The 13,029-nt window shown below is 53.4% G+C and overlaps 1 protein-coding gene across 2 annotated transcripts in view; it reads left to right on the forward strand.

The window, feature by feature from the left end:
- The window catches only part of MAPRE3 (microtubule associated protein RP/EB family member 3), a 53,289-nt gene extending 43,338 nt beyond the window's left edge, over nucleotides 1–9,951 (forward strand). Inside the window, exons 2-7 of one of the 2 annotated variants that reach the window (XM_028099668.2) lie at nucleotides 5,885–6,012; nucleotides 6,640–6,785; nucleotides 7,406–7,607; nucleotides 8,906–9,060; nucleotides 9,187–9,339; nucleotides 9,581–9,951. In XM_028099668.2, coding sequence (XP_027955469.1) covers nucleotides 5,892–6,012; nucleotides 6,640–6,785; nucleotides 7,406–7,607; nucleotides 8,906–9,060; nucleotides 9,187–9,339; nucleotides 9,581–9,649 — 846 coding nt within the window. In that variant the 5' untranslated portion in view covers nucleotides 5,885–5,891 and the 3' untranslated portion in view covers nucleotides 9,650–9,951. The remainder of the gene's footprint in view (nucleotides 1–5,884; nucleotides 6,013–6,639; nucleotides 6,786–7,405; nucleotides 7,608–8,905; nucleotides 9,061–9,186; nucleotides 9,340–9,580) is intronic. The other variant, XM_028099669.2, reaches the window with a different exon arrangement.
- The last annotated feature ends 3,078 nt before the right edge of the window (nucleotides 9,952–13,029 follow it).

Below are 13,029 nucleotides of genomic sequence, written 5' to 3' on the forward strand. Positions count from 1 at the left end.
GGGCCGTTTCCCTTGATAGTCACCATATGCCAAAGATGATGGTAGAAACAAAGGGACAGGGAAGACCTGCTATGTTAGCTTTTGGAACAGAGCCTGACCCCTGGTGTGGTTGCCTACCATTCTCTCAGAAGAGGGAAAGCAACCCTTGGTAACAGGTGTGTTAACTTAAAGAGTTTTCTCAGACCGTTTCTCTGCAGTAATTGGAGACAATTGGACCACACAGAGCCAGATGATTGGGTAAACGCTTTATATATCTTTGCCCCCAGAATCCGGTCCAGTTCAAGTCTAGGTCTGAGTTAACACCCAATACAAAAAGTCATCAGAAGTGGGACCAGTTGATGAGTTTAATGTGTAGCTTTGAGGCATAGGGAGGTTGGTGTAGTTCAGTCCACAATCTTAGACCCAATGTTCCAGGCCACTCCAGCTGGTCCAGTTCTTAGAGGACATCCGGGGCAGAACAAAGCACTCCATCGACCACCCCTGTGCCCTGATACCACGAGCTTTTGACAGAACCAGGATTCCTCTTTGGGGGACCAGATCAAAGTTGGGGCTTTCTTTTTCTAAATTGAGCTAGGGAGAGGAGGATTTGGGGATGGGGGAAAATGTTTAGAGGAGGCTTTGCTCAGGACCTGGGTGCCACCTGCTGGCCATAATTTAGTTGTATTTACAGGGCCAAATCTAGGAAAGGAAAATGAAATCCTGCCCTCCCTATCAGGATGAGAGATAAGGGAACTAGGAGGCTGTTTCTTTGTGACCTTCTAGCAAGTGTGACAGAAAATCTTTGCAGAGACCCCTGGGTGCCTTAGGTGAGTCCTCCTGAGCTAAAATGGACCCCCCCCCCCCCGGGACCAAGGCAGAGAGTAGCCAGTCCTGAGTGGGGCTAATGGCTCTGTTCTTAGTATCAGCCTCCCACCCCACTCCACCCTGCCCCCACCCACTTTCCCAAAAGCCCCATAGGAGGTAACAACGTGATTGTTGGCCCTGAAATGAGACATTTTTTTTTCCAACTTCCTTCTTACATGCCCTGTTGCCACTTTGGGGACCCTGGATTCAGACTGATGAAAGGTGTGGAAAATGCCCTCCCATCATAAGGCACAGACAGAACTGGGAATTTCTGGCCCAGAAGACTTTGGCTTTTTCAAGTACCTGTGTAGCTCTTGGTGACTCTTGGAGCTCTGATAACAAGGTCTTTCGTTGTATTCTGGAAGGAAAACTGAAATTTTTCCTATGCATCAAGGAGGAAGATGGCTAACACTTTCCCCCCAGGGAGGTAGCAAAACATGCCAACATCCCAGCCTATGCTCCTGCAGTGCAGGCCTGTCAGCCCCAGGTATGCACCTGCATCAGACGAGGACAGTGTTCTAGCACCTGGTTGTGCGCCAGAACCACCTGGAGTGGGCGTGTGTATATATATGTGTGTGTATGTGTGTCACTATATACAGTTGACTCTTTTTATTTTTTTAAAGATTATTTATTTATTTATTTATTTGACAGAGAGAGACACAGCGAGAGAGGGAACACAGGCAGGGGGAGTGGGAGAGGGAGAAGCAGGCCTCCCGCCGAGCGGGGAGCCCGATGCGGGGCTGGATCCCAGGACCCTGGGACCATGACCCGAGCCCAAGGCAGACGCCTAATGACTGAGCCACTCAGGCGCCCCTATACGGTTGACTCTTGAACAACACAGGTTTGAACTGCACGGGTCCACCTATATGTAGATTTTTTTTCCAGAAATACAGTATGGTACTATAAATGTATTTTCTCTTCCTTATGATTTTCTTAATAACATTTTCTTTTCTCTAGCTTACTTTATTATAAGAATACAGTATATAATACATATAACATACAAAATATGTGTTGATCAACTGTATATCATCAGTAAGGCTTTTGGTCAACAGTAGACTATTAGTTAAGTTTTTGAGGGAGTCAAAACTTATACACAGATTTTCAACTGTGCAGGGAATCAGTTCCCCTAATCCCATATTGTTCAAGGGTCAACTGTATATAATATACTACATATGTTATATATTATATATAAATATATACTAATAAGTTGCATATGTACTATATTATACATAGTTATATACATAATATAGTATATAATACAGTTGTATATAATACATATATGTAGTTATACACACATATATGCACTTGGGCTTTACTCTGGCCTACTAGAAAATCTCTGCAGGAAAATCTGATGTGCTCTTCTAGTAAAGAATGTGAACCATCTCCTGTTCAGTCCCGTGGAACCCCAAGAAGCCTGCCTTCAGGCTGGAAGACCCTTGAAGCTCAAATGATTTCAGTCAAAACCTGGAGCACTAATTTTGACCCAGACCAATGCCTCTGCTTTTATTCAGTAATCAGCCCTTAAAACTCATATACACTAAACAACAACAACAACAAAATCCTTAACCTGGCTTAGGAACTCGCAGGGCCAACCTAACACCCCCCTTTACCTCCCAGAACCTGTCCTGACCAGCCCAGACCCTGTGAGGCCTAGCAGAGTGCAGAGCCACAGCCCATCCAGTCCCCTGAATCACCCTGCCCCAGAGGACTCGGGGAGAAATAATCCCCCGAGCTCATGGAAGGCCAGTATCCAGAATAGCTTGTCCCCTCTGCACTGGGATCAGCAGGGCTCTGCAAGCCCCCTGGAGGCCTCGCAGGGTCTGACCACTCCTATGGGGGCCATCCAAGCCCATTTCTCTCTCACCCTACATGCTCTCCTTTCTGACGTCCTGTCACACCTACTGTTTCACCACACTTAGGGGGCATTTGGTTATATTCTTCTTTGTGTTTGTCTTCCCAGTAAGACTATAAACTCCCTAATGACTGGGGCAAATCTTTCTTATTTCTCACAGTCCCTAACTAAATACTCATCAAAATAAAGTGCACTTTCCTCGACCCTACCCATTCTGCCTCTTTGTCAACTTTGGTGTCCATCCATTCCCACTAGCTTTCTGATGTCACTTTAGGTGAGTTTCCTAGAAACTCAGAAGCACTCTCCTAAATCCAGTCTCTGCAGTTATTGTTCATGGAGAATCGGTCTGGAACCCACAACTGAATGGAACATAGCCTGGCCATTGAGGAGCTTACATTTCGGTGAAGGGGACAGACAAACAAGTGATTTCAAGAGAGCTGCCCTGCTGTGACTGAGCATGCTCATGGTACTATAGGAACAGAAAGGGGCAGGGCAGGTCTCCATGCACAGGGGTCAGAGACCTGGAGGTCAGTGTCCTGGAGGACATGATGCCAACATCCCAGCCTAAGGTTGAGTGGGGGGAGGGGGCCAGGCCAGAAGGTGATGAAAGATGATCAGAAAGAGGAGAGGCCATGAGGAGGCATCACGCAATCATTCAACGAATTTGCTGAATACCTTGTCTGTGACAGGCCTGGAAACCCCACTCCCGGCTTCAAGGCTCTTACAGACAAGGGGGCAGGCATTTAAACAAGCCCTGTGGTTAGAACAAGGGTCAGAATACAGGGCACTGGGCTCAAAACCATCACGCAAGGGGCACCTGGGTGGCTCAGCCGCTAAGCGTCTGCCTTCGGCTTGGGTCGTGATCCCAGGGTCCTGGGATCTAGCCCCACATTGGGCTCCCCGCTCTGCAGGAGGCCTGCCCTCTCCCACTCCCCCTGCTTGTGTTCCCTCTCTGGCAATGTCTCTCTCTGTCAAATAAATAAATAAAATCTTTAAAAAAAAAAAAACCATCGTGTAAGAGGAGACGCAAGTGCAGTCAAAATTACCCTCGGAAATCTCTGGAATTCCTAGCTTCTGAGTCCTTAGAAGCTCCCAAGACATTAATTTTTGTTTCTGTTGGCTTTTTTGGCCTGCCTGGCCTCCCTTCCCCTGGGCCATGAAGGACAAAACAAGAGGGTTTCTCTCTCGATTTTTCTCAAAAACATCAGTGAATTTAAATGTGCATCTAATGAGGTTCCATTATGTATATATGGGGTGGGGGGCACAAGGGAGCACAGCCTAGTGGATGCCAACTGAGCCTCCTCTCTAAAGCAGCTTCTCCAATTTGCACCCACAGACTCTCTGGGCATCTTGGTCAGGTGCAGATTCTGACTCAGTAGGTCTGGGGTGGGACTCAAGAGGGGGAATTTCTAGCAAACTGAAGCCGATCCAGCACCCCTGCTGCTCCAGGGACCGCAGTTTGAGAACCATGGGAGCAGAGAATGAGTGGACTTTGGGGTGGGGGGCAGCATTCCAGACAGGGTAAGTAGGCAGCTGCTGGTGGCTCCCAGCTCAGGGAGCAGAGGGAGAGGTGGGGCCCATTTAGGAGTACGATATGTGGTGGGGAGGGTCCCATGATAAGGGCAGGTGCCTACAGGGGTCAGGGGCGTGGTCTGGCATAGTTTTCCTTCACAGAGACACTTTGTGTATTAAACCTAGAGAAATATTCTTCACTCCGGAAGTAAGCACTCTCCCAGTTCTCAAAATACGCTGTGCTTTTGTCTATTTTCTGTTTCTCCGCTTCTGATAAAGACCTAGTTACAAGATATATTTCCCTCTTAACAGTGCAAGTCAGTGATAAACAGCAGCTGACACTGGCCTCCCGGCGGGGGGGGGTGGGGAGAAGGAGGGGCTCATGCCCACTGGCCAGAACGGGGTGCCTCTGCCCAGCTCCCACCATTGCCCAGGGTTGCCAAAGAAGCCAGAAACCTCAAGTCGTTTGTGTGAAATGTCCCAACATTAAACTATTGGGCACTAATTCAAAAATGTTTCCAGCACCGCGAGGGCTGAACAGTTCTGCAAGGCAAACTCAGCCAATGGGTGTCTCGTTCATGACTGCTGTGGATAGCGCTGTGGTTCAGGCTGCTTTTACAGAGATTCTGATTGCAACGGAGTCGGGGACTGCTAGGGGAGAGACTGGAGGCTGGGTGGCCTTTAGGAGGCGACTGCTGGCCTTGGCCAGAGAGCGCACATGCATAACCCCCAAGGCAGCAGGAGAGCTGAGAAGACCGCAGAGCTGCAGGACTTGATGACTGATTGGCTATGAGGATGAGGGGGAGAGGGTTATGGAGGATAACCCTCAGGTTTCTAACGTGCGCGATGGAGTGACTGGTGGTGACGTTCACTGGGATAATGAATACAAGAGCAGAAGCATGTATTGAGGGGAGGTTCTAGATAAGCAGAATGTAGGTGCCTGTGGGTCAGCCAGCAGGCCACATGCCACAGAAATACGGGGTTTGAAGTCAAAGGAGAGGCAAAGGTTAGTCAGCTTTCTAAAACACAAATCTGGTCAGGTTACTGCCTGCTTAAAATCCTTGAATGGCTTCCTGTTGTCTGAACAGAAAGTTCAGACTCCTCGTGTTAAACAAAGCCCTTTGCAGTCTGTCCCTGCCAACCTCACTGTACCACACCCCAACACAAAAACCTGCTCCCCAGGCCTGCTGAACAACTCAGAGTCCCAGCATAAGCCACGCCTTTGTTCTTGCTAGTCCTTGGGCCTGCGGTACCTTCTAACCCTTCCCTTGTATGTTTGGAAAATTCCTAGCTCTCTCAGACTCCAGCATCTCTGCTCTGAAGCCTTCGCTGACCTTGTCAAGCAGAAGAGATCACTCCTACCTTTGTGCCACCTCTGAACTTTATGTGTGCTGCTTTTTCTGCCGTCACTCCCTTCTAGAAAGATGTGCCTGTCTATAAACTCCTTGAAGGCAGAGAGCACATCTTACTGCGTCACCACTTCCTGAGCACACATCTGGCATGTAGTAGACACTCAGGAAATGGCTGAAGGGTTTTCCAGGAGGGACAACTGCAAGGCTGGTCTAGAGGAAGATGCTTTCTACTTCCCCAGTGATTATCTGGCTCTTTCTGTCCTTACAGTTAAAGAACCGCACGAGGACCCCGGGTGCTGACCTTGCCTGTCTTCTTTCTTTGCAGCTGGGGTATGGCCGTCAATGTGTACTCCACATCCGTGACCAGTGAAAATCTGAGTCGCCATGATATGCTTGCATGGGTCAATGACTCCCTGCACCTCAATTATACCAAGATAGAACAGCTCTGTTCAGGTAGGACCCTGGGAATGGGGAGAGTGGGCCCTGCTGGAGGGCAGGGGCCAGAAGGTGGGAGGCAGGACCGACACAGGAGACAATGTAGTTTGTAATCAGGAGTAAGGAGGAGAGCTGCAGAGCCCTAAACTAGTCAGAGTGTTTGGAGGTGATGGAAGTAAGGGTCTCGTGGAATGGCAAGAGTTAAAAGTGAAGAGCAGGAGAGGCTCAGGGAAGGGCTGCAGGGCGGGCGGGGTGGTGGAGTATCAAGAGCTAGGACAGGCAGTGAAGCCAGAGGGTAATAGCCTGAGGTCCGGACTAGCCCCTCGGGGCCCAAATCTCGGCTCTTCTTGCAGTGCAACCCTGGGCAAATCCACTAGGTCTGTTTTCCCATCCATAAGACGGCGATCCCATGCCCTATCACACTAGGGCCGCTGGTAGGATGGAGTGCTGTATATGCAGTGTTTGGTATGGTGCTGGTACGTGACCGCATGGGTCTGGAATAACTGCTCTCATTCCTAGAAAGCCGGGACAAGAAGAGGCTGGGTAGTTTGGGGCAGTGGCCAGCAGGGGGCCTGGGGAAGGGGAAGCGAGGAGCCCAGGCAGGGGAGCGGCCCGAGCCCCTCAAGCAACTACGCTTCTCCACAGGGGCAGCCTACTGCCAGTTCATGGACATGCTCTTCCCTGGCTGTGTGCACTTGAGGAAGGTGAAGTTCCAGGCCAAACTAGAGCATGAATACATCCACAACTTCAAGGTGCTGCAAGCAGCTTTCAAGAAGATGGGTGTTGACAAAGTAGGTGCCTGTGCTCCGGGGGGCCCTGAGGAGCTGTATGACCCTGGGGAAGAAGATGGCCCGCCAGCTGGGGCGGCAGGGGCTGCTGGGGTCATTCCAGCCCTGGCGCCTCTCTCCACCCTACTTTCCAGAGGGAATGTTCCCCCAGCTCAAGGCATGGTGGAAAACCCCACGCTTGACATCCCATCCTGATGACATTCCTGCCCCTTCCTTCTCTCTGGACCCAATCCATCTCAGCAACTAGGCTCAGTCTACCGCTCCTTTTAAGTTCCTTCTCTGTCGGGCTAAGAAAAGTCTCTGGGTTCATTCTCCTGCCTCAGTGGCCTGCAGCCCCTGGTTCCAGCAGCCCCCACCCCACATGCACATGGCAGGCAGTACCAAGGGTGCCTCCTGTGCCTGGAGGAGGGGCTGTGTCCGGATCGGGGGCCGGGCCCCAGCCTGCCTGTCTGCTCTGGGGCCACGGGAGCCTCCCCCCCCTCCCCCCCCCGCCGGTTGTGGAGAAGGTGGAGGATGCTGCAGCCCAGGGACTGGCTTTCCTGAGAGCAGTGGGCCTCTCACAGAGGAAGGCAGCCCTACAGCAGCAGGCGGCTAAAGTTCTCTGCTTGTGTGGTCTATTTCAGATAATTCCCGTAGAGAAATTAGTGAAAGGAAAATTCCAAGATAATTTTGAGTTTATTCAGTGGTTTAAGAAATTCTTTGACGCAAACTATGACGGAAAGGATTACAACCCTCTGCTGGCGCGGCAGGGCCAGGACGTAGCGCCACCTCCTAACCCAGGTGATCAGATCTTCAACAAATCCAAGAAACTCATTGGCACAGCAGGTAACGTGCCCGAGCTGGGGGAGGGAGTGTGGGGGGCCGGGCCGGCAGGGCTCCACAGCCACGAGCGCCCCCTGGGCCACCGGCCCGGCCCTGCCAGCCTAGAGGAGACTGTTATCACGGAGTTCAGATGACGCCGCCTGCTGCCCGCCTAGACCAGGGGGAGTCACAGGAGGGAGGACAGGGCCCGCAAAGATTGCCACAGGTGGAGAGCCACTGGCATCAGCTGTGGGGGCAGGGGCGGTGGGAGGCCCAAGGCACTTGCTTCGGTAGCATGAGCTAACTTGTTGGCCTTGAGATGACGGGCCAGCATGTGGCATGGTTCGTCTGTCCAGGTCCATCCAGGCCAGGGGCCTGGTGCCGGCAGCATGCTCCCTTCTTGCCCCCTGCCCACTGGACGCCCAGGGACAGGAGTTTGCCAAGCTTCCCCCGTGGGGATCACGTCTTCCCTGACTCCAAGGGCCCATAGCCCGAAGTCCTCAAGAGAAGAATCTTTTGAAAGGAGGCTTTGTCTGGGTTCTAGAGAAGGGAGAGGAGCAGTAGGGCCTTTGGGGGGACGAGAGGGTTGGGGAGAGGAAGAGAGAGGAGCAGCCCCAGCATCTGAACCCGTCATAGCAGAGCCGCTCCTCGTTCGCGCTGCTGCCCCGCCTGGGCCTGCCCCCATTCACCCGCTTGCTTTGCGTTAGAAGCAGCCAGCTGTGACCAGGGAGCGGCCATAGCTAGAAGACAAGTGGCCACAGCATGTCCGGCCTGCGGGGGAGGAGCCGGGGGCCCTGAGGCAGACCCAGCAGACAGCACAGAGCCCATCCTGAGGCAGGGAGCCTGGGAGGAGTAGGGGCCCTGAGACTCTGAGGTCACCCACAGGGAGGGTGGGGCTTCTGGTAGGAAAGACCCAGCAAGTGCCAGATTCGAGACCCTGCACCAGCTGCTCTTCCTCAGACTCTGGCTGCCAGGACAAAAGGCCCAACCCTCCCGGCCCCACTTCCCAAATTCGCCTTCCCAGTTCCCCTCACCTCTCCCTCAGGCCAGCTCTCCTCCCTCCCGACACCTCATACCTCCTTTACTTCCCTGAAGTCCCTGCTGTCCCAGGCTTGCCAAAGAGCTGCCCAGCTGCTGTGGTGTCAGTGTGGCCATGGCTTGAGGCCTAGACGTAGATGGCCCTCCTGAGTGGGAGAAGAGGGGAGGGCAAGACTGCCTGCCTTTCGCATGGGCCTGCCCCCCGCAGCTGTCACACCAGGCCATCTCATACCACGTGAGCTGTGGGCTCACGTGGCCCCATCTGACTTCTCTCCCCTGGGCAGTTCCACAGAGGACGTCCCCCACAGGCCCCAAAAATATGCAGACCTCTGGTCGGCTGAGCAATGTGGCTCCACCCTGCATCCTCCGGAAGAATCCCCCATCAGCCCGGAATGGCGGCCATGAGACTGATGCCCAGATTCTTGAACTCAACCAGCAGGTGAGTAGGGTGGGCGAGGGTCGCTGAGAGAGCCCTCGACAAAAGCCAGGCCCTTGGGGTGTCAGGACGGGAAGGGGAGTCTGAGGCAGGGATTTCTGGCCTGAGCACCACCTTGTCCCGGACCAGCTATTGGATTTGAAGCTGACCGTGGATGGGCTGGAGAAGGAGCGCGACTTCTACTTCAGCAAACTTCGAGACATCGAGCTCATCTGCCAGGAACACGAAAGTGAGAACAGCCCTGTCATCTCGGGCATCATTGGCATTCTCTACGCCACTGAGGTGAGCTCTGCCGGCGCCCGCTCCCATCCCAGGCCCGCTCACGGATCGCCCCGTGGAGACCACAAGGGGTGGCACCCGAGGGCTGAGGAGAGCCCACTGAAGTCAGAGCCCAAGCCCACATAGAGATTAGCAGGGGAAGTGGGACCAGAACTCGGTCCTTTCTCTGGAGCCCCGGGCAACCGTCTCCCCCTCGGCCCCGCCTGCCTGGCTCACCACTTCCCTCTCCTTTCCCACCCTCCAGGAAGGATTTGCACCCCCTGAGGACGATGAGATTGAGGAACACCAACAGGAAGACCAGGACGAGTACTGAGGGCGGCTCGAGCCCTGGCTGACTGCACGGCTTCCCGTGCCTCCCTACCCTGCTCCCACCCCACATTATAATCCTTTCCTTACAGCCTGCCGGCCGGCCGGGTACTTCATATCAGGGCCCCAGCACTGGGGAGTCAGGCGAGGAGCGGGGCTCGCGGGGATGGGGCAGGGGGGCAGGCGGAGGCCCCGTCCTGCCGCCACCGGCCCAGCGGGCGGGGCCTCTGTCCACCCCTCCGTATCCCTATTTATTTCCGTTGTCTCTACGCTGTGTCGGCCAACACCTCCCCGGGGGGGGGGGGGGGGGGAGGGGATGCCGCTGCCCCCCCCACTCCAGCCAGCTGCCTGCTCCCCTGACAGCCAGCAGCTGTATATTTGACAAAGTCATTGGTATATTTTTACTTACTGGATTTTTCCTTGCACTTTACCTGTTCTTTTCCCAGGGCTGACAGCACGGGGCTCCAGGGCAGTGTGCCTGGCTTGGCTTCCCTTCCCTGTTGCTGGGAGCTATGGCAGGACTCACCCGTTCTTATTTATTTTGTCTTTTGGCTTCCCAGTAGTTGAGGGGAAGGCTGATGTCAGGAGAGGGATAAGGGGACTGAGGGGGGGTAACTTAGGCCCCGGTGGTCAGGGAGAGGGAGGGGAGCATGTGAGGGATGCAAATGACCTCCTGGCACCAGGCTCCCCGACCCTCAGCCCCCGGCCCCCAGCACTGAAGCCCAGCACTGCCCCGAGGCCCCCAGCCACTCCTCCCGCAGCTTGGTTCATACCACACAGACTCTGCTTGGATCCTCCTGTTCGTCTGCCTCCCGTGTGCCCTCTTCCCCAACCTCCACCTCCTCGGGCCACCCAGCCTGCATATGTGTTCACTTTTATTTAAATAAACTTGTGTGGTAAAAGTCCATGCCCTGTCTCCCTCACCGGGGCCACAGCCTGGGTCTCAGTGCTTCGCTCTTCCTGAGCACTCCCCTCTTCCAGAGGTGGTTGGCGCCCAGCCCCACTACCACCCTCTGTCAGGCCTAGCAACTGCCATGGGTGCTTGGCCTCAGAGCCCAGCTCTGACCTCGTCCCCATCTCTCAACTCTGGTCCCGAGGCTCTAAGGGAAGGAAGACATGGAGGCCGCGACCCGCAATCCCTGTGGAGGAACAAAGTGTGGGGCCGTGGCTGTGACAATGGGCAGCCCAATCAGGTGGCTGGGGGCGTGGGGCGTAACAGGGTGGCCTAGCCAAGAGGTGCTTTGTTTCAGTCTCCTTCCGGCCAGTGAGGCCACATGATGTCCCCCACCATCAAAGCTCACAGCCCTCCCAACAGTCATCCAGCTGGGGACAAGGAAAGAGTGGAGTGGGTTACAAAGAGCAAGCAGCTCTGAATGCTGAGGCCCAGAAGGACAGCAAGGCCTGAGCAGTTCCTTCTGTGGAACAAGCTCTAATGAGAACCAGGAGTCAGCAAGCCTTTCACATCATCCACATAGCCCTACCTTCGTGGGGCGTGCCCCAGCAAAGGGCCATAGTAAGAATATCCTGGAAGCCCAAACAGGGACTGAGAGCACTGAAATGAATGTGTGAACCAGGCCCGCTCAAACAAAGCCGTCATCTTGATCAGCCCCCTCACTTAACGGAGGGAGGGACCAAGGCCTGCATGTGACACAACTTTCTCAAGGTGGTAAAAATCTGGATTAGAATTCAGACCTCCTGACTTATGATTCAGCGCTCGTCCCCAAAGACCACAGAGGTGGGACCTCCAGAACGTTCTCTAGGTGAGGGCTGGGAGTCCTGGTAGGTGTTTCCTCACCATCCTGAATATGTTCAAACTGGGGCCTTGTTTCTTCCATGACCCTGCTCCATGCGCCTCCTCCAGACCACCACCATTTCTCTGATGACTCCAGATAGAAGCCTTAAGGAAGCAATTCATGTCTGTACATCCCTCATTCACTTCACCTCCTCTTTTTGACTCCCACCCCAACATAGATACTTCTGACCCTATTCTGTTTTTCTCCCCCAACAATTCCTTGCCTGCTTTTATTGACTTTTATGCTGTTTAATTCCCTTGCCTAATTTTTAAGATTTATCCATTTATTTAAGAGAGAGAGAGAGAGAGGAGGGACAGAGAATCCCAAGCAGACTCCTCGCTGAGTGCAGTGCCTGACACGGGGCTCCATCCCAGGACCCGGAGATCATGACCTGAGCTGAAACCAAGAATCAGACCCTTCACCCACTGAGCCACCCAGGCACCCCTCCCTTGCCTAATTTTAAAGGGCTTTCCCTCTATTATTCCATGTAGATACTATAAGAAGATAAAGTAGTTGTTCTGTGTTACCCAAAGTTCATCTTCAGGCCAAGACCTCACCCTGCCGTCAAAGTGGGTGTGGTAGGCAGAATAATGCCTCCCCCAGAGGTATCCGTGTCATAATTCCCCGAGCTGGGAACATGTTAGGTTACATAGCAAAGAGGAATTAAGATTCCAAGTGGAATTAAATCGCTAATCGGTTGACCTTAAAATAAGGGGAGTATGATGGGTTATCCAGACGGGCCCAGTGAAATCACAAGGTCCATAAAAGTGGAAGGGGGGCAGAAGAGGAGGTCGGAGTGATGCCATGTGAGAAGGACTCAGTCTGCTGTCGCTGGCTTTGAAGATGGAAGGGGCCTGAGCAAAGAAACGCAGGCAGCTTCTAGATGCCGGGAAAGGCAAGAAAACAGATACTCCCGTGGAGCCCCCAAAGAGGACCACTGCCCTGCAGACATGGTATTTTAGCGCAGTGAGACCCAGATAGACTCTCGCTTTCTAGAACTGTAAGATAATAAATTTGTGTTGTTTTAATCCACTAAGTTTATGGCAATTTGTTACAGCAGCGATAGAAAGCTAACGCCGTAGGTCAAACTGTGCTTCGGCGGGCTCACCCTTCTTCTTGCCCCCACACTAGACACCTGCCTGTCCCCCACATCTTTTGATTCTTCCCTCAAAGCCCTTGCTAGTTTGTTCTTGCTAGTCCTTGGCCCTGCGGTACCTTCTAACCCTTCCCTTGTATGTGGGTGGGTACCTGCCCCAGCGCACGTCCATGGCTAGTGTCTAAGGCTGCTCTTAGAACACCCAGAGTTCAGGGGTATAAAGCCACTGCCTCTTCCGCCTCTTCCCAGGACCCTCATACTAAGTGTGTCTTTCTCGAGGAACACTTAAGATGATGAACTGTAATCTTCTGTTTACACATGTGTCTCCCACACAGGCTTCAAGTTCCTCCCAAGCCAGCGAGGCGAATCCTCCCACTCCGCCTAGCACCTGGCGCCTAGCACAGTGCCAGGTGCTTAGGTAGAGAAGGTGCTTAGGAAATGCTACAGGAAAAATAAATGACTCCTAACCCCTAGAAGCCAAGGTACAACCAATGACCT

This window comes from Eumetopias jubatus, unplaced genomic scaffold (assembly GCF_037043125.1).
Source record: "Eumetopias jubatus isolate StellerSeaLion01/CBP00866 unplaced genomic scaffold, mEumJub1_p1.0 scaffold_9, whole genome shotgun sequence".
NCBI classification, from domain to species: Eukaryota; Metazoa; Chordata; class Mammalia; order Carnivora; family Otariidae; genus Eumetopias; species Eumetopias jubatus.